Consider the following 25,141-nt stretch of genomic DNA (forward strand, 5'->3'; position numbering starts at 1 on the left):
TGAAACCAGTTGCTAGTGTTTTAAGTCAATCGGGTGATCTGGATACACTCATTGTGAAGAAGGTGGATTTTGTGGCATTTCTAGCCACAGTGATTAATTGTACAGCACAAGTGTCCAAGAAATAGTCCGGGTAGCCGTTTGATTAGCTGTTCGGGAGTCTTATGGCTTGGGGGTAGAAGCTGTTAAGAAGCCTTTTGGACCTAGACTTGGCGCTCCGGTACCGCTTGCCGTGCGGGGGCTGGAGTCTTTGAAACATTTTAGGGCCTTCCTCTGACACCGCCTGGTATAGAGGTCCTGGATGGCAGGAAGTTTGGCCCCAGTGATGTACTGGGCCGTACGCACTACCCTCTGTAGTGCCTTGCGGTCAGAGGCTGAGCAGTTGCCATACCAGGCAGTGATGCAACCAGTCAGGATGCTCTCAATGGTGCAGCTGTATAACTTTTTGAGGATCTGAGGACCCATGCCAAATCTTTTCATTCTCCCGATGGGCAATAGGCTTTGTCGTGCCCTCTTCACGACTTTCTAGGTGTGTTTGGACCATGATAGTTTGTTGGTGATGTGGACACCAAGGAACTTGAAGCTCTCAACCTGTTCCACTACAGCCCCGTCGATGAGAATGCAAACAAGACAGAGTAGTTATTTGCTCTGATTCATGTGCAGTGTTAATGAGTCTCCAGTCCTTTAGCTCACGTAGCAGACAATACCTGCTTTATGAGGTGCTACAAACCCATGGCAGGATTAGACAGATGGGTATACAGATAAGATTTAGTTGGGTCCCAGCCCATGTGGGGGTGGATGGGAACGAGGCAGTAGATGAACAGGCTAAACAAGCACTTAGTAGTGGGGATGTTGATGTTGAAGTTTCAATGAGCAAGGCAGAGGCAAAAAGACATGCAGAGATGGCAGGAGCAGTGGAATAGAGATAATAAGGGAAAGCATTTATTTCAAGTACAGAGGAAACTCGGGGAGGGGAGGATGGCAGGAAGGGACAGAAGAGAGGAGGCTATTTTTTACAAGATTAAGGGTGGGAGACAGCCAGTTGAATAAGACATTAAATGTGATAGGAAAGCATCCAACAGGAAAGTGTGATTATTGTCAGGAAACAGAGACCGTGGAGCATGTATTGCTACAGTGTGGGCAGTATCAGAGGGAAAGAGAGAGGATCAGATCTAGTATGAGGGAGAAGGGGATACCGGAAATTGGTTTAAAGAGTATATTGAGTAGAACGTCATTAGATATAATCTCAAATATTTTGTTATCTTTTTAAGAGCAACGGGGCTGGCAGGTAGGATTTAGTTTCTCCCTGTCTCTGGCCCACATTCCAGTACAGTAGGTGGCGATAATGCGCCATAACGTTGGATGCCAACCGCCGATAAACCCTACCGAAGAAGAAGAAGAAGAAGAAGACGAAGAAGAAGAAGAAGAGCGTTTTTGTGGCTCGTCCTGTGTAAACTTGTTCATTTTCTCCTTTCAAGATGCCGACGTCTCGGGAGAGAATGTGCCGCTCGGGTAAGCTGCTGACATGGTACAATGACTCACTCTGCGGCAATAAAATGATGCAAGCGAACGTTAGTTTAATAACTGGCTAGCTTGGTGTTTGTCGTTAGCGACTAGCTAACCACGTGTCATGTTGGTGTTAGCTAGTAGGCTAGCTTGCCAGTTAGTAGAAGTAAGTACACCATTATTCATAGTAAACCCAACGTTAGAGGTCTGTGCTACGGTGATGATAAAATGAACTCTCTCTTACCGAATCAGCCTTTGAAGAAGACACTTCTTTACCAGATTCTGAGTAGCATTTGGCAAGCATGGTGCACTGCTTTTGACCATAAACCGGGGTAGTAGTGCACTATATATATGACTCTCTCTGGCCTTTAAATGATGATCCATTGACAAGCATATGTCTGATTGTTTTGTGAAGCTACTCTTTGTTCTGATCGGCTCGATTTAGGAACATTCTATCCTCCCATAGAAGCCAAACTATAACTAACATTATTTTGTGATTCCTTCTGTAGGATACCTGATTCCAGACCATGACACTGATGTGCTTTCTGAAAATTCAGGTTTGTGAAATGTTAAGTCACTGGCTACATTTGAAATGTTACCCCATCTCCCTTAATGCACCTTGAAGGGTATTAGGTGGGACTTTGGATGCAGATTCTTTCACTAGCCCCTTTTGGTTGGCCGACTATTCAAGATGGCCTCTTGGAATTACTGTTTAGTTGCCATGGCTACCGGTACATGCTACAGTCCCAATGATGACAAACTTAGCTCACTTTGACCCGATGTGAAACGACATGAACTACTGAGTGGACTGAAGCTAATGCAGCAGCTTTATGTTTTTAAATTGTTTTACAACCAAACAGTAACTTTATTTTCTTAATTAACAGACATGGGGGTAAAGTTCCTGAGGGATTAACACTACCTTCACTGGTGAGTTCTTAATCCAAAACTCCAACTGAATTCTCCACTATGTGTAGGATTGGTCTTCCACCAGTACAGTGGGTGAATCCAAAATGGCACCCTATTCCTTGTGCACTACTTTTGACCATGGCCAGTCTGTCTCGTCAAAAGTAGTGCACTGCGTAAGGACTGGGGTGCCATTTGGGCCTAGTGTTGAACCAGTCACTTTAACACGCTGCAGTCCCAATGATGACAAACTTAGCTCACTTTGAACCGATGTGAAACGACATGAACTACTGAGTGACTGTAGCTAATGCAGCAGTAATGTTTGATTTCTTAAGCATCGCACTAATAAAATCTATGCCTTTCATTCTACAGGGTTTGCGCTCTGTGGTCAGTGGAATTGCAACATGGACTCAAACACACTGGTAAGTTGCGGTTCTAAAACAGTCTCAAATGGCTCCCTCTATAGTACACTACTTTTGATAAAGCTTTAAGGGCCCTGGTCAAAAGTAGTGCACTAAAGGGAAGTCTTCCCAAGAATAACAATCGTTCTCTGCTGAACATGATGAATATTCTCTTTGGAATCTCGTTCGTCTGAACTCCTGTTGAGAAAAGGAATAGCTGACTTCAGCAGAGGACTACGTAACCCTGTCATAAGGGCTACATGTGTTACGGCTAACACCTTCCTTGTACCTATCTGGTCCTCAGAAAGACATTAACCTGACGCGTTTTGTCTTGGTAGGTTTCCTCTGTATGTGGCTGGGCAGGGAGCCGTGATGGCAGCTAGACGGGTGAGTTTAGGTTAATATGAGGACGTTCAGTGACTGACTAGAGATGCGATGTCATGGGAAATGAATCTTAACCAGAGCCTTAGCCACGAGCTATTACCACCAGCCTAGTGTTAAAACTCACTGCAAACAAGTGTTGACGTTTGGTAGTCATGGTGACTCTGGCTCCTGGTGATGACACCCGCACGTGTCTTACGCCCTGCGTCAACGACAGAACCTGCAAAGGTGGACCCACTGGTGTTGCCAGGGCAACAAGGGGACGGCTCGTTGGGGTTACCAACTGTCTGATGGGACCAGAGACAAAACACATAAAATGGCTGCCATTTTGGTTTCAGTAGATGCAGAGTAATTCACGAAACGCTAGTAGCAGCACAAATCACTGGGGTGGATGGGCTACCCGGACGTAGTCGGTTTATTTCTCCCTAACCTGTTTCTGTTATTTTACAGTACCATCAATGCAGTTGAAGCAGGATGGAGTCTGAAGGTTAGTATTCTAACGTCCAAGTAACTCCATTCTTGACCTGATGTAGTACAGGGTCTTTGTCAGCACTTTCCCATATTTAGTCTCTCAGGGTGATAGTGCTGCTCTGGGGATCAGTTCCCTTTTTATTTTAGATTATATTACCTCCTGGTCTGATGTAACAATCAGTTTCCCCCCTCTGATCTATCAGTCAATAAAGCAGTCTTTAATGTACTGCTGGTCATGTTTATTCCTTCTCCCCTTCAGGACCTGACGGTGGTACCAGACTAGTCACTAGAAGACACTTGTTACTGCACTACCTCAAGGTGTGTATGATTTGACCTAACTTCTGTGCTTTTTATAATGTAGAAGTGATGATTTCCTATTACCGCCCCAGTCTGATGTAAAACTGACTGATTGGTTACCGAACTGATCTACACTACAGCAGTGTTTCCTGGTCCTGGGGACCCCGAGGAGTGCACATGGCTCTTGTCCTAGTTCTACACACCTGACTCAAATAATCACAGGTTTGAGTTGGATCAGGTGTGTAGTGCTAGGGCAGAAACAAATGTTCACTGCTTTGGGTCCCCAGGGTTAGATAAAGATTACTAGTTTTCAATGTCACTCAATAATCCCTCTTAACTCCTGTCCTCCCCAGTTGACGTCCTAGTGAGTGCAGTCTTCAGGAAGGTGTGTGAATTTTTTGTTTTCTCTCAGCATTAACTTCTGTCCTTTTTTTTTTATAATGTAGAAGTGATGATTTCCTATTACCGCCCCAGTCTGATGTTAAGCTGACTGATTGGTTTCCGAACTGATCTATACGCCAGAGCAGTGTTTCACAATCCTGGTTCTGGGGACCTATATGTAAAGCTTTGTTTAGACGACAGCTCAATTCTGATCTTTCGCTAATTAGTGTTGCGTATTCAGATCAGGAAGGTCTGAAAAGATTTGTGATTGGTCCTACGACCAGTGGCCGTGCCATCCCGGGATATACGGTATTACCGGAAGTTCACACAAGGCTCTATTTATGAAATGGGAAAAATAATGCTCAAGCATCACGAGCGTGAACGTCTGCTGCATGGCCAAAACAAATATTAGCAACCAATGCTTGTTCCAGGAGGGAATTTCTCTGCTGTTACCAAGGGACGCTTGATTTTGGAAGAAGCTAACCACTTAGCTAGATGGTTAACTAACTACTAAGTTAGCAAACCAAATGTACAACTGCTGAACCTTTATCATTTACATAAGTTATAAGCCATCTAGCTGGCAAACATTTAGTTGTGAATTCCATACTGTAGTTAGTTCACCTGGCACAACAGTAAGTGACTCACAATGCTCTGGTCTCATTGTTGTACTTGTTAACAAACACCGTGGCCTACTACTATGTAAATGACATGTGACAGGTGAAATTAGGTTTTATTTATCCCAATGTATTGCTGAAGTTGACTGCAGGTATTTACTTAAGTAGCTACACATATTAAAAGGAGTAACTTCAAATAATGAATTAGAACAGTATTTGAAAAACCCTCCTGTTTTCAACTCCCCCAGTATACGGTATACCCACCCAAGACCAGTTCTAGGGCAGAATACAAATGTTGACCTCTTTGGGTCCCCAGGGTTAGAATTCCACTGCTGTAGACTGATCCCATGTCTGGCTACTAGTTCGTTAAATGTCACTTCATGCTCTCCTACTTTGTCCCTCTAGTGTTCTGCCCCCCCCACCTGGTTGAGGTCCTAGTGTCTGCAGTCTATGGAAAGGTGGGTGACTTGTTTTGACCGTATCTCAAACCACCTTCCACATGAAGCATTCTGGAATGTCGTATGATGATGATGTTTCAACATCCAGTCAGGTGACAATCCTGTCCTGTGCTCTTGGGCTGGATAAGGTCTCGTCTCCCATCGGCCCTCCTGTGGGTTGGGCAGGCACTGACAAGCCTGTTACTGGATCAGGGGTAAGGTGGGCTGCCTGCCTGGAGGGAGGGTGTCTGGGTGGGGGGCTTGACCCCGGACCCTGGACCCTGGACCACTGGCTGGATGGCTGCAATGACTGAACAAAATAAAGCTGATCTCGTTTCAGAATGCTCTGCATGTAGTCTAGTTATCTAAGATTGGGATTACCGTATTGGTCCGAATATAAGACGACCCTGATTATAAGACGACCCCCCGTTTTTCAACACAAACATTTAGAAAAACAGATTTGCAGACTAGATTTGCCGAACAAAGAACTTCATTTTATTTTAAAATAACAATATTAAAACACAGTGAATTAAACACAAAGGCAAACTATGTACAGTATGATTCAAAATTAATATCAAGCAATAATAAAGCAACATTTTTAAATAACAGAGAAAATACAGGCCACACATTTAACTAAACTTAACAAAAAATTCGCCAAACTTCTCCTCCGATGTCTCTCTATCCCTCACACACGTCCTCTGCCCCGCTGTGTTCGCTCTCGCTGTCATCGCTCCCCAGCTGCTCCGCTTCCACCGGCTCCTCCCAAAGCACGTCGTCCTCGCTGCCGTCCAATGCATTTGAGATGCAACATTTTTAAAGCCATCGATGATGCTCTGTGAGGGAATAGCATCCCATGCATGCAGGATCCATTCACACAGTAGACTTCTCTCCGAAGTCTGACGGCAGGCGTTGGGCCAAACTCGTTCTCCGTCTAAGTGACAGTCCATTACGCCGCATCATCCTACGACACCAGCCGAGGCTGGCTTTAAATCCAGTGATGTTGAGCTCTCTGGCGATTTCCAGGGCCTTAACCTGGATGACAGCTCTGGTAATGGGCATTCCCTCACTTCTTTTTCCCTGACATATTCAAAAACCCTCCGGTCAACCTCAATGAAACGACCACTTTGAGGACCACGGAAGGATTTTCGCTGACTGTTAGCATCTTTTAGACGTTGTTTTTCTGCTCGCCATCTTCTTACATTACACTCAGTGACCCCGAATGTCTTGGCAGCTTGGCAGTTGTTAGATGACTCTGCCTTATTGACAACCATTATTTTGAAATTGGCATCATAGCTCCTCCGCTGTTGTTTATTGACCTGGCCCACTTTTGAGCCACTTGTCTCTAAATGGTCAGCCTGTCTTTCCATCTTTAAACACCGGTAACGGGCTGGTTGTTAAGGACGCCTCTTCCCTCCGTCCGGAACGAATTTTTGGCGCCATCTGTGCCCGCGAATGTGTATTGACATTTAAAGGGAGCGCCGAAGAAGAGAAACTGCGCTCTGAATACTAGACCCCGAATATAAGACGACCCGACTTTTTTGGACCTATTTCGAGGGGAAAAAAGGCCGTCTTATATTCGGACCAATACGGTATTTGGTTTTCAAACTTCTGTTTTTTTTTTCTAGCTCGTTGGCTGTTGAAGTGTTGCTGTCCTGGTGGAGTGGGAAGGTGTGTACTGGTTCCAGTTTTATAATGCACTCACTATAGAGAACATTGAGAACACATTCCTAATATTGAGTTTGCCCTCAACAGCCTCAATTTGTCAGGGCATGGACTCTACAAGGTGTCGAAAGCGTTCCACAGGGATGCTGGCCCATGACACAACTGTGGGTCGGCGTTGGCTGGCTGTCCTTTGGGTGGTGGACCATTCTTGATACACACTAGAAAGTGTTGCGCTTGACAAACCTAAAAGTGTTGCAGTTGACACAAACCGGTGTGCCTGGCACCTATCGTACCCCGTTCAAATGCTCTTTTGTCTTCTCCATTCACCCTCTGAATGGCGCAAATAAACAATCCATGTCTCTTCATCTCTAATTGATGTTTAACAAGAGACATCAATGGGGAAGCTTTCGCCTGGTCAGTCTGTCATGGCAAGAGCAGGTGTTTGCTGTTTTGTACAATGTCTATGTATTATAATGGAAAGGGGCCCAACTTAATATTAGGAAGAAGTTCTTAATGTACGCTACTGTTGCATGGTCCTCTTGGACGTCCCACTGAACCATGCCATTTGTTCCACACCACATACTCTGACGTGATGAGTTCTCATTACCGCCCCAGTCTGATGGAAAGCTGACTGATTGGTTACCCCTCTGATCAAGGCATCTCATAGCTTGTCTACTTGTCCCTACAGTGTCACCAGGATTTAATTCTCACCCTATTTTTCCCCTCTAGTGCTCGTGTTGTCCACCGGCTCGCACTCCTGTTTGGGCAGCAAGGAAGTGGGACAGTCTCGTTGGAACTGGGAAAACCAGGCCAAGTCAATTCAACCCCTGACTATGTGTTTTGCTGAATAAATAAATCTACAAATGTGATGCTTTTTTGTTTCTTTCTTGGCAGTAGGAAATCAGACTTGGTAAATATGGCCATTTTGAATGAGCCATTTGGTGTGCTGAATTCAATACTGAACAATGACATTTCCTGTCATCTCAAATCTTTACACATTTATTCTAAGTGGTTCTAAAGCAGATGTGACCGTTTTCACTGGCTATAGAAAGCAGACTTATTTTCCTTATTTTAAGCCATTGATTTGTTTTTGAAAGGGTGTTATTGTAGGCAGCATGTTTAGGCTCCAACGCCAGGCTGGGTCAGTTTATAGATCATATATGGCATAAAGGTTAATTTATGCTGCAATCCATACTGCCAATAATGGTGGATGAGGTGTTCGCTCAGGCGCTTTTCCATGTTGGGGGAAAAAGGTAAGTTTCGGTATATTTAACTGGGTGGATCACATTGACATCAATGCTATAGTTTGCCAGCTTGTACAAGCTCTGAGTTCAGCTTCAAAGGCGCTGCATTTACGGTGATGTGGCCTCTGCCGAAGTCAGGGCATTCATACTACAATCGCGGAGCCATGCAGAGTTGTCGTCAAGGAAGTGAGTTTGGGTTTATATAGAATCATATCAATGCGGCTCTGTATGAGCCCTCCGAATTGTTACACAATTTGAGACGCGCAGTGATGCGGTGGGGAGCTCAATTTGGGCTCTGACCACTACAAGTTAATTTAGCGTTTGTTCTGACTGCACTACTTCCAAGGTATACAATTTTGGTTACAGAGATGAAATGACTTGTTTTTGGGGCCTGTTTCCTGGACACAGATTGAGCCTAATCCTGGACTGCATTACATTAGAATTAACATACTGTACAGTTAATATTGTTTAGTGCAGGGTTTGGTCTGCGTTCTTACGGCACCGATAACATTTTCGGATCAAGAATAAATTGCCTTTTAGATTACACATTTTCTGAAATGGTAAACCTGACCATCATAGCATGTGCTTTTATTACAAATACTTAAATTAAATGGTGTAAGCTGATTTTAGAAGGGAAAAAAAAGTTAAGCCTGCGTTTACCACAGACCTTGTTCAGTGTTGATCCGAACACTCAATTTTCCCATAGGATTTGTCCATCGAACCATGGCGGAGTTTGTGCCTACAAAAAGATACCATTACTATTGCTCTCTATAGCAGCTGGGTCTAGTCCAGGGTTCTTCAATTCTGGTCCTGGAGGGCCGAAACACTTGTTTTTTATTTCTACCTGGTAGTTAATTGCACTCACCTGGTGTCCCAGGTCTGAATTAGCCCCTGATTAGAAGGAGAGGATGAAAAACAGAGGTGTCTCGGCCCTCCAGGACCGGAATTGAAGATCCCTGGTCTAGTCTACCGAGTTAATGGAATACAAAAAAAAAACCCAGCGAGTGGTTTTCCTCTTTAAGGAATACCTGGAATAGTAAAAAAGTAATCCTTCTACCCCCCCATTAAAAAATTTAAATGGGGTGGTTGTCCCACTGGCTATCATAAATTGAATGCACTAATTTGTAAATCGCTCTGGATAAGAGCGTCTGCTAAATGACGTAAACGTAATTTCTTCCTCTTCCGTCTCAAACCTCATCAGCGCGCACTTTCTACATCTATCCTCTTCTAATTGCACTTCAGTTCTGTATGCAATAGTAGGATAGAATACCTGTATGTCTCTTGTGGTGAATTGGGCTAGTGCAGCAAAACACCACTGTCCTATAATCTGGGCCATAGTGGTTCGGCGAAGCTTGATCAAGAATTAAGACTATTAGTGTATGGGACAATATATATTTTTAAAAAAGTATGATTGGTATAAAATGCCTTTTATCACTCAGATGGATGGGATTTTCTGTGGCATTAAAAAGGTCTCAGTCTGACTTTGGACATGCCAAATAACCTTTCACCTGACTGCTGCTGCATGCTTTCCTTAAAGGAAAGTGCCACCTAAAACCTATATTTTGGTATTGGCAAAATATGGGGTGATTTCTGTATTTTGAAAGTGACATGTCTTGAGAACTTGATTGCTTACAAGGTTCATGCGAGTGACTGACTGCACAAAGGAGTAAACCCCATACCCTCATAAGCAATGTGGCAGTACACCCAGAACATTGCTCTGGGAACTAGGAGTGATACAATAGCTCCCGTTTCAAGGTAGGAAGCCTTGTGTGGTATAAATCAGTCATATACAGGAACCAACCATGCTTATAACTTGTTTGCGTAGCAGTATAAAAGGACTGAAAGGGAACCTCTTTAGAGTTTGTATTGAGTTTGTGAACCTCTCCACGCATTAAAGATTACTTCATTTACTTTTGAGTTTGAGTCCTTAGTGGTGAATTTACACGACAATTCCAACATTGGACTAATTAAGCAAATACCAAAATAGTTGTTGGATGGAGTTTCTTTAACTCGTTTCTAGAACTCCCTGGAAAACTGTATTTTATGGTACTATTCTGCAGTGATGAAATGAAAACCTTTTCAAGACATGAAGTCAAACAGTTACACACTAACCATGGTGGGGTGAGTGAATTGAATAACAGATACATTGAAGTGAGGCACTGGTTGGCAGACAACCAACCAACCACTGTAAACAGTTCTAACTCAGTATGATGGTACTGTCTAGTAGCATCCTAACAGATCTGAGAGGTGTACTACAAGGCAGGATCAATGAGTTAGTCAGCAAATTTTGATAAACAACCCTAAATAACTTGATTTGAGTTGATTCAAAATGCTGAACTTAGACGTGCGTTTTACTTGTTGAGTAAATTAGACCACGCCCATTTCAAGCTTACTGGTATCTTTCTAAAAATGTTCTCCTGCTTTGTAGGATCCCTCTGTTTGTGATGTCATCCCTCTGTTTGTGATGTCATCCCTCTGTTTGTGATGTCATCCCTCTGTTTGTGATGTCATCCCACTCCTTGTTGTTTGGCATGACAAGCAGTGCAGTGGCATGATGGCACAAACTGGTACCCAGACTGGCCTACTAGTGTTTCTCAACCATTTTCTAATTAGGGACAGGAAAGCTATGTTTTGTGCGATTGTTATTATTGTTTGAGGTGACTACCAGAACATGTGAAGCTTGGATATGTGAGGTATGCGGTGAGAGCATTTGTGTCCAAACCATTACAGTGTGGAGATTGTAAAGGATATGGTCATGTGTCAAATGTTTGCAGACGAGAGAAGTATGATAATGTAGAATCTGCGAATGGAAAATGTTGCAACTGTGGTGGGGATCATACTCTGCACTTCCTCTAGTGCCCTGTTAGGGTGAAGGAGGTCGAGGTGTCAAGGGTCAGGGCTGCGCAGCGGATCTCCTATGTGGAGGCGGTGAAGAGAGTCGAAGGGGAAAGAGGCAACAGTGTTGAAGATAATGCGGTGAATTCATTGAAACCAGTTGCTAGTGTTATAACCCTCCCGTTGTCCTAGGGTCAAAATGACCCGCCACTGTGTTGAACCAACTTTATTTAATTGTTATATTTTTTGGATCATTTGTGAGAAGGAGGCAGTGATACTTTCTTTAAAGTGATCAATAGCGCCGCGCCAACAACCGAGAGGTCGCTGGTTCCAATCCCCAGGCCGACCAGGCGAAAAATCTGCCGATGTGCCCTCGAGCAAGGCACTCAACCCCAATCGCTCCTGCAAGTCGCTCTGGACAAGAGCGTCTGCCAAATTACCAAAAATGCAAATGTAAATATTCTCTACTTTCTCACCCATGACGTACGTCTACGTTCGGGTGAGCAAGCCCATACGTATATATCGTTATAAATTTATAGGTACCTCTCAAACAATCACCCCGTGGTGTTCCCAGCCAACTCCCAGTCTTTCCTGGCTCCAAAAGCCACACTTTCGCTCTCTCCAGCCCCTCCCCTCGCAACTCTCTCTTCCTTCCTCTCCTCTGGGAGTAGGCTATTTTGAGGAGCTGTGTTTCGTGTTAGTGTTTCCAATATTCTGTCGTTATTTAAGGTACTTTAGTCTATTTATTTAAATCAAATCATTCCCACCTAATTAGTTAAAGTTGGTGCATGTTTATATTTCAACGATAAACCGAATTATTTCAGTCTAATTGTTTAACCAGTATTTTGCAGGGTCAAACATCAAACGTTACATCAAATAATTAACCAAAAAGCCTCAACCCAAGCACCTAAAACCAGTATTATGCTATGTCAAACATCAAACGCCACAGTTCAATCATATCAGCTCAAACGCCTCAGTTCAGTCACACAATTCATCACTTTAGCTTTATGTTCCCAATTGTTTTTAACGGGTTATATGGTTTAAGCAACCACAAACCCAACAGTTATCCCCAAATTATACAGTTTGGACAGCCACAGACGTTTTAATTCCCAATTAGTTTTCTATCAAGGTATACAGGTTTATCATTCACACTCTCATTTATACAACAACACTTGCACTGTCTAACTTTTAAAGTACCTCCTATGAGCCTCAGTCATAGCGTCGTACTGTCTAATCTATTTTAAAGTACCTCCTATGAGCCTCAGTCATAGCGTCGCACTCCCATGGGTTTAACCATCACAATTATCAAACATTTGCATAGTATATTATGAAATCGAAGTAGTATACTGTAATCGTTATTTATAGTACAATAGGGTTCACTTACATCAAACAGGTGTTTCCCAAAATTAATTTGGATGAAGCCAATATGCAGAACTTTAGTTATATAACAATAGGTGTCTGCTTACCTGTGTTTTTAGAAGCCCGGGCACTTTGTGAAACACACAGTTCGACGACAGTGATGTCCAATAGGCTGGATGAATCCCAGCGAAGTTCCGCTACCAGATCACAGTCGGAGGTCACCAATTGTTAGAAATTGCGTAATTCAAATCTGTTATTGGAATAAGAATCAAGAGATCTTCAATCCAAGCTAAATTTATTATATGCAAAATGTATGTATGATAAGTATGAAGGTTCGTATACGGGCTCACTGAAATACCACGCAGGGCAGACAGAGAACTGATCCATTGTTACAGGTTCTTCCTCAAATACTCTGACAGAGAGAGATAGTTCCCACCTCTCTGCTGGCCAATCAGAGTAGAGACTGAGCGTGGTTTAGATTTACTCAGCCAATCCGTTGGCGCACGGGCTGGTCCCAACCCCTTGGCGCTCCACTTGTTGCACTCTGTTGCCAGGCATAAGTTTATCATAACAACCTGTGGAGTTAGCACTTTTTTTGCAGTACCCATATCCCTGGACGGTTCACAGATCACAAAGAAGCAGTGTAGTCTAATATTTTGAGACAAGTCCTTATCTCATCTTACCCCCTAACGTTCCACACATGAATCACAGCCTGTTATGTGAAACATTTTATATCAGTATAGTACAAACCTATGCTTATCATTAATGCATTCCTTCTAAGCTATTCATTCACATACAAATCCAATTATTAGAAAATAGAACCCCACAAAAGCATCCAACAGGAAAGTGTGATTATTGTCAGGAAACAGAGACCGTGGAGCATGTATTGCTACAGTGTGGGCAGTATCAGAGGGAAAGAGAGAGGATGAGATCTAGTATGAGGGAGAAGGGGATACAGGAAATTGGTTTAAAGAGTATATTGAGTAGAACGTCATTAGATATAATCTCAAATATTTTGTTATCTTTTTAAGAGCAACGGGGCTGGCAGGTAGGATTTAGTTTCTCCCTGTCTCTGGCCCACACTCCAGTACAGTAGGTGGCGATAATGCGCCATAACGTTGGATGCCAACCGCTGATAAACCCTACCGAAGAAGAAGAAGAAGAAGAAGAAGAGCAGCGTTTTTGTGGCTCGTCCTGTGTAAACTTGTTCATTTTCTCCTTTCAAGATGCCAACGTCTCGGGAGAGAATGTGCCGCTCGGGTAAGCTGCTGACATGGTACAATAACTCACTCTGCGGCAATAAAATGATGCAAGCGAACGTTAGTTTAATAACTGGCTAGCTTGGTGTTTGTCGTTAGCGACTAGCTAACCACGTGTCATGTTGGTGTTAGCTAGTAGGCTAGCTTGCCAGTTAGTAGAAGTACACCATTATTCATAGTAAACCCAACGTTAGAGGTCTGTGCTACGGTGATGATAAAATGAACTCTCTCTTACCGAATCAGCCTTTGAAGAAGACACTTCTTTACCAGATTCTGAGTAGCATTTGGCCCCTGTTTCGACCCGTTGATTCCCATACTGGTTCCCTGTTCTCAATAGTGCAGTACTTATTAACATGGCTCTGGTCCAAAGTAGTACACTGTATTGGAAAAAAGGTGCCATTTGCGACGCTACCAATATCGTATTCTATATGCCTGCATGTTGCCTATTTAAAAATGGAACTCCCTAACTTTTCCCCCTGATCAACAGAAATGCAGGACAGATGCCAGGGAAGTCCAGAACACATTGACATGTGAGTGCATTGACTTACCACCGGGAACATTGGCTGTGCACTGCTACTCTGCCCTTCACCTTAAAGAGATACTTTGGTATCTAAATGATGATCCTCAAAGACAAGCATATGTCTGATTTTTGGTGATGCTAACTTTGATCTGATGGCCTCCTTGCTATGTGTTCCAAAGCCTCTTGTAATATACAGGCTTGTAAGTCACTAATGTAGATGTGTCCTTTGCTTAGGTCTGTGTTGTTTGCAACATGACTTTGTGACTTCAAGGCATCTGAACAGAATCTCCACTTCGAGTTCCATTCCGGAATAGGAATGCGTGTGCTGGTGAGTTCCATTTGAGTTTGTTCACTGGTGTCCATGACAGTTCCAATGGCACCAAATCTGCTATATGGTGCGATTGTTTTGTGAAGCTACTCTTTGTTCTGATCGGCTCGATTTAGGAACATTCTAACCTCTCATAGAAGCCAAACTATAACTAAAATTATTTTGTGATTCCTTCTGTAGGATACCTGATTCCAGACCATGACACTGATGTGCTTTCTGAAAATTCAGGTTTGTGAAATGTTAAGTCACTGGCTACATTTGAAATGTTACCCCATCTCCCTTAATGCACCTTGAAGGGTATTGGGTGGGACTTTGGATGCAGACTCTTTCACTAGCCCCTTTTGGTTGGCTGACTATTCAAGATGGCCTCTTGGAATTACTGTTTAGTTGCCATGGCTACCGGTACATGCTACAGTCCCAATGATGACAAACTTAGCTCACTTTGAACCGATGTGAAACGACATGAACTACTGAGTGGCTGTAGCTAATGCAGCAGTAATGTTTGATTTCTTAAGCATCGTACTAATAAAATCTATGCCTTTCATTCTACAGGGTTTGCGCTCTGTGGTCAGTGGAATTGCAACATGGACTCAAACACACTGGTAAGTTGCGGTTCTAAAACGGTCTCAAATGGCTCCCTCTATAGTACACTACTTTTGATAGAGCTTTAAGGGCCCTGGTCAAAAGTAGTGCACTAAAGGGAAGTCTTTCCCAGAATAACAATCGTTCTCTGCGACCACATTCTCGTTCGTCTGAATTCCTGTTGATGTTAAATGACCTGACACCCTGCAGCGTAGTAAAGAACGCTTGCTTGACTGTCTTGTTGCAGTCTAGTTACACGTCCTCCATTTTGTTTTACAGTGGACTGTCCTGAAACAAGATGGCTGGTGTTCTGGGCTGCTCTAAGCTATGCATGTAAGGAGCCATCCAGTCTAAATGGATATTTTAATACCAGTGTCTTAACTTGTCCTAAAAGTGGTAGTTCCAATTTTCAATGTGTAGTTTGATGTCCTTTTTAAATATAGTATTAGTATGTACACAACTTAACTTAGCTGAACGCAACACCTTTGTAGTTTGAGTTATCTTGTCCCTCTGCTGAACATGATGAATATTCTCTTTGGAATCTCGTTCGTCTGAACTCCTGTTGAGAAAAGGAATAGCTGACTTCAGCAGAGGACTACGTAACCCTGTCATAAGGGCTACATGTGTTACGGCTAACACCTTCCTTGTACCTATCTGGTCCTCAGAAAGACATTAACCTGACGCGTTTTGTCTTGGTAGGTTTCCTCTGTATGTGGCTGGGCAGGGAGCCGTGATGGCAGCTAGACAGGTGAGTTTTGGTTAATATGAGGACGTTCAGTGACTGACTAGAGATGCGATGTCATGGGAAATGAATCTTAACCAGAGCCTTAGCCACGAGCTATTACCACCAGCCTAGTGTTAAAACTCACTGCAAACAAGTGTTGACGTTTGGTAGTCATGGTGACTCTGGCTCCTGGTGATGACACCGCACGCGTCTTACGCCCTGCGTCAACGACAGAACCTGCAAAGGTGGACCCACTGGCGTTGCCAGGGCAACAAGGGGACGGCTCGTTGGGGTTACCAACTGTCTGATGGGACCAGAGACAAAACACATAAAATGGCTGTTAGCTCTGCATTGTTTATCTAAAATGGCCGCCATTTTGGTTTCAGTAGATGCAGAGTAATTCACGAAACGCTAGTAGCAGCACAAATCACTGGGGTGGATGGGCTACTCGGACGTAGTGGGTTTATTTCTCCCTAACCTGTTTCTGTTATTTTACAGTACCATCAATGCAGTTGAAGCAGGATGGAGTCTGAAGGTTAGTATTCTAACGTCCAAGTAACTCCATTCTTGACCTGATGTAGTACAGGGTCTTGGTCAGCACTTTCCCATATTTAGTCTCTCAGGGTGATAGTGCTGCTCTGGGATCAGTTCCCTTTTTATTTTAGATTATATTACCTCCCTGGTCTGATGTAACAATCAGTTTTCCCCCTCTGATCTATCAGACAATAAAGCAGTTTAATGTACTGCTAGTCATGTTTATTCCTTCTCCCCTTCAGGACCTGACGGTGGTACCAGACTAGTCACTAGTAGACACTTGTTACTGCACTACCTCAAGGTGTGTATGATTTGACCTAACTTCTGTCCTTTTTTTATAATGTAGAAGTGATGATTTCCTATTACCGCCCCAGTCTGATGTTAAGCTGACTGATTGGTTATCGAACTGATCTATAGAGATGGGGGGGCAACTTTGATGTACTGATGTTTTTAGCACATTAATTTAGATTTAAAATCTCCTCTTCCAGGTCCTAACTGTTGTACTAGACTGGCCACTAGAAGGAAACTCTTTGCTGTGAAATGAAGTCAAGGTGTGTAATTTAAGTTATTAGGTGTGGAAGTGTAGCACAACCAGCTGGCAGATGGTGCCGTTTCATTTGTCATCTGCGTCCAACTGCAATCAATGCTACTTCCTGACGTTCAGCCAATAAGGTTGCAGCAGTCTCTGGCTGAAGGCAAGGCGCAACATGAGTAGTTAGCATTAGCCAGTCTAGCGTGGTGGAAAAAACGTGTTAAGACTAAGCATGTTTGGATGCCAGGGGACAAACTGAATAATAGATGTGAATGGAATAATGGTGCTGTCTGCCTGCTGGTTTGGGCTAGTAGAAGTGATGATTTCCTATTACCGCCCCAGTCTGATGTAAAACTGACTGATTGGTTACCGAACTGATCTACTCTATAGCAGTGTTTCCTGGTCCTGGGGACCCCGAGGAGTGCACATGGCTCTTGTCCTAGTTCTACACACCTGACTCAAATAACCACAGGTTTGAGTTGGATCAGGTGTGTAGTGCTAGGGCAAAAACAAATGTTCACCGCTTTGGGTCCCCAGGGTTAGATAAAGATTACTAGTTTTCAATGTCACTCAATAATCCCTCTTAACTCCTGTCCTCCCCAGTTGACATCCTAGTGAGTGCAGTCTTCAGGAAGGTGTGTGAATTTTTTGTTTTCTCTCAGCATTAACTTCTGTTCTATTATAATGTAGACGTGATGATTTCCTATTACCGCCCCAGTCTGATGTTAAGCTGACTGATTGGTTTCCGAACTGATCTATACGCCAGAGCAGTGTTTCACAATCCTGGTTCTGGGGACCTATATGTAAAGCTTTGTTTAGACGACAGCTCAATTCTGATCTTTCACTAATTAGTGTTGCGTATTCAGATCAGGAAGGTCTGAAAAGATTTGTGATTGGTCCTACGACCAGTGGCCGTGCCATCCCGGGATATACGGTATTACCGGAAGTTCACACAAGGCTCTATTTATGAAATGGGAAAAATAATGCTCAAGCATCACTAACGTGAACGTCTGCTGCATGGCCAAAACAAATATTAGCAACCAATGCTTGTTCCAGGAGGGAATTTCTCTGCTGTTACCAAGGGACGCTTGATTTTGGAAGAAGCTAACCACTTAGCTAGATGGTTAACTAACTACTAAGTTAGCAAACCAAATGTACAACTGCTGAACCTTTATCATTTACATAAGTTATAAGCCATCTAGCTGGCAAACATTTAGTTGTGAATTCCATACTGTAGTTAGTTCACCTGGCACAACAGTAAGTGACTCACAATGCTCTGGTCTCATTGTTGTACTTGTAAACAAACACCGTGGCCTACTACTATGTAAATGACATGTGACAGGTGAAATTAGGTTTTATTTATCCTAATGTATTGCTGAAGTTGACTGCAGGTATTTACTTAAGTAGCTACACATATTAAAATGAGTAACTTCAAATAATTAATTAGAACAGTATTTGAAAAACCCTCCTGTCGTTTTCAACTCCCCCAGTATACGGTATACCCACCCAAGACCAGTTCTAGGGCAAAAACAAATGTTCACCGCTTTGGGTCCCCAGGGTTAGAATTCCACTGCTGTAGACTGATCCCATGTCTGGCTACTAGTTCGTTAAATGTCACTTCATGCTCTCCTACTTTGTCCCTCTAGTGTTCTGCCCCCCCCACCTGGTTGAGGTCCTAGTGTCTGCAGTCTATGGAAAGGTGGGTGACTTGTTTTGACCGTATCTCAAACCACCTTCCACATGAAGCATTCTGGAATGTCGTATATGATGAATCCGTTGAATCATCCAGTCAGGTGACAATCCTGTCCAGTGCTCTTGGGCTGGATAAGGTCTCGTCTCCCATCGGCCCTCCTGTGGGTTGGGCAGGCACTGACAAGCCTGTTTGGCTGCAGGGGTAAGGTGGGCTGCCTGCCTGGAGGGAGGGTGTCTGGGTGGGGGGCTTGACCCCGGACCCTGGACCACTGGCTGGATGGCTGCAATGACTGAACAAAATAAAGCTGATCTCGTTTCAGAATGCTCTGCATGTAGTCTAATTATCTAAGATTGGGATTATTTGGTTTTCAAACTTGTTTCTTTTTTTCTAGCTCGTTGGCTGTTGAAGTGTTGCTGTCCTGGTGGAGTGGGAAGGTGTGTACTGGTTACGGTTCCAGTTTTATAATGCACTCAGTATAGAGAACACATTCCTAATATTGAGTTTGCCCTCAACAGCCTCAATTTGTCAGGGCATGGACTCTACAAGGTGTCGAAAGCGTTCCACAGGGATGCTGGCCCATGACACAACTGCATCGGCGTTGGCTGGCTGTCCTTTGGGTGGTGGACCATTCTTGATACATGCTAGAAACTGTTGCGCTTGACAAACCTAAAAGTGTTGCAGTTGACACAAACCGGTGTGCCTGTCGCCTACCGTACCCCGTTCAAATGCTCTTTTGTCTTCTCCATTCACCCTCTGAATGGCGCAAATAAACAATCCATGTCTCTTCATCTCTAATTGATGTTTAACAAGAGACATCAGTGGGGAAGCGTTCGCCTGGTCAGTCTGTCATGGCAAGAGCAGGTGTTTGCTGTTTTGTACACTGTCTATGTATTATAATGGAAAGGGGCCCAACTTAATATTAGGAAGAAGTTCTTAATGTACGCTACTGTTGCATGGTCCTCTTGGACGTCCCACTGAACCATGCAATGTGTTCCACACCACATACTCTGACGTGATGAGTTCTCATTACCGCCCCAGTCTGATGGAAAGCTGACTGATTGGTTACCCCTCTGATCAAGTCATCTCATAGCTTGTCTACTTGTCCCTACAGTGTCACCAGGAGTTAATTCTCACCCTATTTTCCCCTCTAGTGCTCGTGTGGAACACCGGCTCGCACTCCTGTTTGGGCAGCAAGGAAGTGGGACAGTCTCGTTGGAACTGGGAAAACCAAGCCAAGTCAATTCAACCCCTGACTGTGTGTTTTGCTGAATAAATAAATCTACAAATGTGATGCTTTTTTTCTTTCTTTCTTGGCAGTAGGAAATCAGACTTGGTCCATTTGGCCATTTTTGAATGAGCCATTTGGTGTGCTGAATTCAATACTGAACAATGACATTTCCGGTCATCTCAAATCTTTACACATTTATTCTAAGTGGTTCTAAAGCAGATGTGACCGTTTTCACTGGCTATAGAAAGCAGACTTATTTTCCTTATTTTACGCCATTGACTTGTTTTTGAAAGGGTGTTATTGTAGGCAGCATGTTCAGGCTACAACGCCAGGCTGGGTCAGTGTATAGATAATATATGGCATAACGGTTAATTTATGCTGCAATCCATACTGCCAATAATGGTGGATGAGGTGTTCGCTCAGGCGCTTTTCCATGTTGGGGGAAAAAGGTACGTTTCGGTATATTTAACTGGGTGGATCACATTGACATCAATGCTGTAGTTTGCCAGCTTGTACAAGCTCTGAGTTCAGCTTCAAAGGCGCTGCAGTTACGGTGAGGTGGGGAGCTCAATTTGGGCTCTGACCACTACAAGTTAATTTAGCGTTTGTTCTGACTGCACTACCAAGGTATACCATTTTGGTTACAGAGATGAAATGATTTGTTTTTGGGGCCTGTTTCCTGGACACAGATTGAGCCTAATCCTGGACTCCATTACATTAGAATTAACATACTGTACAGTTAATGCTGTTTAGTGCTGGGTTTGGTCTGCGTTCTTACGGCACCGATAACATTTTCGGATCAAGAATAAATTGCCTTTTAGATTACCCATTTTATGAAATGGTAAACCTGACCATTATAGCATGTGCTTTTATTTTATTACAAATACTTCCATTCAATGGTGTAAACTGATTTTAGAAAAATAAACAAGATTTCAGCCTGCGTTTACCACAGACCTTGTTCAGTGTTGATCCGAACACTCAATTTTCCCATAGGATTTGTCCATCGAACCATGGCGGAGTTTGTGCCTACAAAAAGATACCATTACTATTGCTCTCTATAGCAGCTGGGTCTAGTCTACCGAGTTAATTGAATACAAAAAAAAAATAACCAGCAAGTGGTTTTCCTCTTTAAGGAATACCTGGAATAGTACAAAAGTAATCCTTCTACCCCCCATTAAAAAATTTAAATGGGGTGGTTGTCCCACTGGCTATCATAAATTGAATGCACTAATTTGTAAATCGCTCTGGATAAGAGCGTCTGCTAAATGACGTAAACGTAGTCTCACTTCCTCTTCCGTCACAAACCTCATCAGCGCGCACTTTCTACATCTATCCTCTTCTAATTGCACTTCAGTTCTGTATGCAATAGTAGGATAGAATACCTGTATGTCTCTTGTGGTGAATTGGGCTAGTGCAGCAAAACACCACAGTCCTATAATCTGGGCCATAGTGGTTCGGCGAAGCTTGATCAAGAATTAAGATTATTAGTGTATGGGACAATATATATTTTTAAAAAAGTATGATTGGTATAAAATGCCTTTTATCACTCAGATGGATGGGATTTTCTGTGGCATTAAAAAGGTCTCAGTCTGACTTTGGACATGCCAAATAACCTTTCACCTGACTGCTGCTGCATGCTTTCCTTAAAGGAAAGTGCCACCTAAAACCTATATTTTGGTATTGGCAAAATATGGGGTGATTTCTGTATTTTGAAAGTGACATGTCTTATAATAATAAATAATAATAATATGACATTTAGCAGACGCTTTTATCCAAAGCGACTTACAGTCATGCGTGCATACATTTTTGTGTATGGGTGGTCCCGGGGTTCGAACCCACTACCTTGGCGTTACAAGCGCCGTGCTCTACCAGCTGAGCTACAGAGGACCACAGAGAACTTGATTGCTTACAAGGTTCATGCGAGTGACTGACTGCACAAAGGAGTAAACCCCATACCCTCATAAGCAATGTGGCAGTACACCCAGAACATTGCTCTGGGAACTAGGAGTGATACAATAGCTCCGTTTCAAGGTAGGAAGCCTTGTGTGGTATAAATCAGTCATATACAGGAACCAACCATGCTTATAACTTGTTTGCGTAGCAGTATAGAAGGACTGAAAGGGAACCTCTTTAGAGTTTGTATTGAGTTTGTGAACCTCTCCACGCATTAAAGATTACTTCATTTACTTTTGAGTTTGAGTCCTTAGTGGTGAATTTACACGACAATTCCAACATTGGACTAATTAAGCAAATACCAAAATAGTTGTTGGATGGAGTTTCTTTAACTGGTTTCTAGAACTCCCTGGAAAACTGTATTTTATGGTACTTTTCTGCAGTGATAAAATGAAAACCTTTTCAAGACATGAAGTCAAACAGTTACACACTAACCATGGTGGGGTGAGTGAATTTAATAAATAGTTACACACCAACACTAACCATGGTGGGGTGAGTGAATTGAATAACAGATACATTGAAGTGAGGCACTGGTTGGCAGACAACCAACCAACCACTGTAAACAGTTCTAACTCAGTATGATGGTACTGTCTAGTAGCATCCTAACAGATCTGAGAGGTGTACTACAAAGCAGGATCAATGAGTTAGTTAGCTAATTTTGATAAACAACCCAAAATAACATGATTTGAGTTGATTCAAAACGCTGAGTTTAGATGTGCGTTTTGGTTGAGTAAATTAGACCACGCCCATTTCAAGCTTACCGGTATCTTTCTAAAAATGTTCTCCTGCTTTGTAGTATCCCTCTGTTTGTGATGTCATCCCTCTGTTTGTGATGTCATCCCACTCCTTGTTGTTTGGCATGACAAGCAGTGCAGTGGCATGATGGCACAAACTGGTACCCAGACTGGCCTACTAGTGTTTCTCAACCTTTTTCTAATTAGGGACAGGAAAGCTAGGTTTTGTGCGATTGCACATTCAGGGGTGGTTTCCTGGAAACCAATTAACCCTAGTCCTGGACTGAAAAGCATCTGTGTCTGGGAAACTATCCCCTAAAACTAGCATTATATAGCAAACAACATCCCACAGACCGGAGGTTGAGAAACACTGAAGCTTCTTCAGATGCGTTTTATTAATGCAAACCCGGGGTGCTAATCTGCAGTGAAGACGCGTGCAGCGATGTCATCCAGTAGCCAGTCTACTCCTGTCAGTAGGTTCTCTCCTGTCACAGCACTGCAGCCGATGATACACCAGTGATGGGTCTTAATGTCATCCAGGCCCAGGGCCTACACACACACACACACACACACAGTAAGAGATGAAGTATTTCCAACCAACTGATGATAAAAACACAGAAATTGTGAGGGAGTCAGTGTGTGTGTGTGTGTGTGTGTGTGTGTGTGTGTGTGTGTGTGTGTAGGGGGAACTGTGTTCTCACCTCTCGTATGGTCTCTTTACTCAGGGATCCAGGAAGGTCCTGTTTGTTGGCGAACACCAGGAGAGTAGCTCCTGATAACCTCTAGAGAAAGGGAAAGGGGGGGGTAGATAAAGGAAGGGAGAGAGAGAGGGGGGGTAGATAAAGCAAGAGAGAGAGAGGGGGTAGATAAAGCAAGGGAGAGAGAGAGGGGGTAGATAAAGCAAGAGAGAGAGAGGGGGTAGATAAAGCAAGGGAGAGAGAGGGGGGTAGATAAAGCAAGAGAGAGAGGGGGTAGATAAAGCAAGGGAGAGAGAGGGGGGGTAGATAAAGGGATGGAGAGAGAGGGGGGGGTAGATAAAGGAATGGAGAGAGAGAGAAGTTAGTCATTCATTCATATGTGTGTGTGTGTGTGTGTGTGTGTGTGTGTGTGTGTGTGTGTTGGGGGTATGCGCTCCACCTTTTGTGTGTGTGTGAGAGTTTGTGTGTTTAAGTGTGTGTAACCCTCTAGGTACCTCCTCCAGCAGCAGAGAGCTGAGTTCCTGTCTGCAATCCTCCAGCCTCAGTCTGTCTGCGCTGTCTACCACCCACACCAGCCCATCGGTGCTCTCAAAGTAGTTCCTCCAGTAAGAACGAAGGGATTTCTGACCGCCCACATCCCAGATGTTCAACTTGAACCTGAGGATAGGAGGAGAGGGAGAGTGGAGCACGAGGAGAAGAGAGGAGTGAATGAATGGTTAAATAAAAGTGTGTGAAGTCTCCCATCTGCCTAAGATAAGGGGTGCAAGATGACCCTCTGATGATGATAACGGTAGCGTGTTTTGACTCACCCTTTATGCTCCAAGGTTTTGATATTGAATCCCAGTGTAGGAGAGATGGTGCTCACGTCCTCGCCATTGAACTTCTTCAGAATAGTGGTCTTACCAGCGTTGTCTAGACCCCTGTAGTACATGGTTAAGGACTGGAACTGGCCAGGGGGACCTCCGTACAGATTAGAGGGTGACACACACACACATCATCATCATTTGCACCACTTGTATTAGGCAGGGATAGCCATATAGCTGAGTAATCGTTTAACCAGTGGGTTAACAAACGTAGCTTATAAACATCGCAAGATATGTAGCCTAGCTATGGGTGTGACGGGCGGATAGTCGCAGTAGCTAGCTAGGGCCTACTTGCCGACAGGCGAAGCTAGATGACCATAGCTAACTGGCCACTTAGAAAACACAAATGTATCAGACCCAAAAGTCAGGCGACAAAACTAGTCCGATTACATAGGTAGATAAACCACTTTCATCCGCATATCTACGTTATGTAGCTATAGCTAGGTAAACATCGTCGCTGACTAACTCATCACAACTCTTCTTTCATTATCAGCAGAAAGGATACAACATAAGTAGTCGCATCTCTCTCTCCTTGTGCTTCATTTTCTTCAGTATCGTCAGCAAACCCATCGTGACGAACGTTTGATAAACTACTTAATATAAAGTGAAGTAATACACGATATATGATGTTATAATATCAACACATTATAATAGTTTTTCTCATGACTGTTGCTAGCTAACACAAGCACGCAGCTCCAAGACAAGTAGGAAGTTGATACTAAAGTAGCCCCGCCCACTCTAATCGCGGATTAGTGGATGTTTGGGACAAACGCCAGATCAAAATATGATTGGTTTACTTCAACGTCACTCAAAGGCTTTAGGCTATTTTATTCGTCAACCGCCGCCAAGGCAAGGGCGCAGCTGTGTACCACCTAATTCAGAGGGAGCGACATAGACCTTTAGAAACGTATATTTTGGTTTCCACTAGTTACCACAGCGAAAAAGTCCAAATTGGCTGCATTGTTAAAATTCATGAAAACAAAAATGTGCTTTTTGGTCTTGGTT

At 43.4% G+C, this 25,141-nt stretch overlaps 1 protein-coding gene, 3 long non-coding RNA genes and 14 other non-coding genes across 20 annotated transcripts in view; 17 read left to right on the top strand and 1 right to left on the bottom strand.

Annotated features, from left to right (window-relative positions):
* LOC121554369 overlaps window positions 1–7,919 on the top strand; it is a 48,889-nt gene extending 40,970 nt beyond the window's left edge. Inside the window, exons 11-14 of one of the 3 annotated variants that reach the window (XR_006659835.1) lie at window positions 4,310–4,341; window positions 5,357–5,409; window positions 7,014–7,056; window positions 7,780–7,919. This is a non-coding gene — a long non-coding RNA (uncharacterized LOC121554369). The remainder of the gene's footprint in view (window positions 1–4,309; window positions 4,342–5,356; window positions 5,410–7,013; window positions 7,057–7,779) is intronic. The other 2 variants (XR_006659834.1, XR_006659836.1) reach the window with 2 other exon arrangements.
* Window positions 2,248–2,311, top strand: LOC121554761. Its single transcript, XR_005997773.1, has one exon. It is a non-coding gene; the product is annotated as a small nucleolar RNA SNORD29 (small nucleolar RNA).
* LOC121554762 lies at window positions 2,642–2,705 on the top strand. The gene has a single exon (XR_005997774.1). It is a non-coding gene; the product is annotated as a small nucleolar RNA SNORD29 (small nucleolar RNA).
* On the top strand, window positions 2,962–3,033 carry LOC121554768. The gene has a single exon (XR_005997780.1). It is a non-coding gene; the product is annotated as a small nucleolar RNA SNORD30 (small nucleolar RNA).
* On the top strand, window positions 3,358–3,484 carry LOC121554789. The gene has a single exon (XR_005997799.2). It is a non-coding gene; the product is annotated as a small nucleolar RNA SNORD22 (small nucleolar RNA).
* On the top strand, window positions 4,016–4,090 carry LOC121554785. Its single transcript, XR_005997795.1, has one exon. It is a non-coding gene; the product is annotated as a small nucleolar RNA SNORD31 (small nucleolar RNA).
* Window positions 4,398–4,472, top strand: LOC121554772. The gene has a single exon (XR_005997783.1). It is a non-coding gene; the product is annotated as a small nucleolar RNA SNORD31 (small nucleolar RNA).
* LOC121554783 lies at window positions 7,633–7,707 on the top strand. The gene has a single exon (XR_005997793.2). It is a non-coding gene; the product is annotated as a small nucleolar RNA SNORD31 (small nucleolar RNA).
* Window positions 7,920–13,680: 5,761 nt separating the features above from the next.
* LOC121554370 lies at window positions 13,681–16,991 on the top strand. Its single transcript, XR_005997674.2, has 10 exons — window positions 13,681–13,748; window positions 14,235–14,277; window positions 14,502–14,595; window positions 14,776–14,823; window positions 15,148–15,197; window positions 15,457–15,510; window positions 15,877–15,925; window positions 16,400–16,436; window positions 16,678–16,736; window positions 16,924–16,991. It is a non-coding gene; the product is annotated as an uncharacterized LOC121554370 (long non-coding RNA).
* LOC121554763 lies at window positions 15,011–15,074 on the top strand. The gene has a single exon (XR_005997775.1). It is a non-coding gene; the product is annotated as a small nucleolar RNA SNORD29 (small nucleolar RNA).
* LOC121554767 lies at window positions 15,693–15,764 on the top strand. Its single transcript, XR_005997779.1, has one exon. It is a non-coding gene; the product is annotated as a small nucleolar RNA SNORD30 (small nucleolar RNA).
* Window positions 16,089–16,214, top strand: LOC121554790. Its single transcript, XR_005997800.2, has one exon. It is a non-coding gene; the product is annotated as a small nucleolar RNA SNORD22 (small nucleolar RNA).
* Window positions 16,777–16,851, top strand: LOC121554774. Its single transcript, XR_005997785.1, has one exon. It is a non-coding gene; the product is annotated as a small nucleolar RNA SNORD31 (small nucleolar RNA).
* A 285-nt stretch (window positions 16,992–17,276) lies between the features above and the next one.
* LOC121554782 lies at window positions 17,277–17,351 on the top strand. The gene has a single exon (XR_005997792.1). It is a non-coding gene; the product is annotated as a small nucleolar RNA SNORD31 (small nucleolar RNA).
* A 258-nt stretch (window positions 17,352–17,609) lies between these two features.
* LOC123487681 lies at window positions 17,610–19,951 on the top strand. The gene is made up of 3 exons (XR_006659838.1): window positions 17,610–18,666; window positions 19,052–19,094; window positions 19,812–19,951. It is a non-coding gene; the product is annotated as an uncharacterized LOC123487681 (long non-coding RNA).
* LOC121554779 lies at window positions 17,653–17,727 on the top strand. The gene has a single exon (XR_005997789.1). It is a non-coding gene; the product is annotated as a small nucleolar RNA SNORD31 (small nucleolar RNA).
* Window positions 19,666–19,740, top strand: LOC121554788. The gene has a single exon (XR_005997798.1). It is a non-coding gene; the product is annotated as a small nucleolar RNA SNORD31 (small nucleolar RNA).
* Window positions 19,952–22,276: 2,325 nt separating the features above from the next.
* Window positions 22,277–24,865, bottom strand: LOC121554364 (ADP-ribosylation factor-like protein 2). The gene is made up of 5 exons (XM_041867924.2): window positions 24,642–24,865; window positions 24,083–24,193; window positions 23,768–23,930; window positions 23,277–23,357; window positions 22,277–23,124 (listed from the first exon to the last, which is right to left on the bottom strand). Exons 1-5 carry the CDS (start codon window positions 24,704–24,706, stop codon window positions 22,990–22,992), a joined length of 555 nt encoding a protein of 184 aa, XP_041723858.1. The 5' UTR covers window positions 24,707–24,865; the 3' UTR covers window positions 22,277–22,989.
* Window positions 24,866–25,141: the final 276 nt, after the last annotated feature.

This window comes from Coregonus clupeaformis, unplaced genomic scaffold (genome assembly GCF_020615455.1).
Source record: "Coregonus clupeaformis isolate EN_2021a unplaced genomic scaffold, ASM2061545v1 scaf1809, whole genome shotgun sequence".
Lineage (NCBI taxonomy): Eukaryota > Metazoa > Chordata > Actinopteri > Salmoniformes > Salmonidae > Coregonus > Coregonus clupeaformis.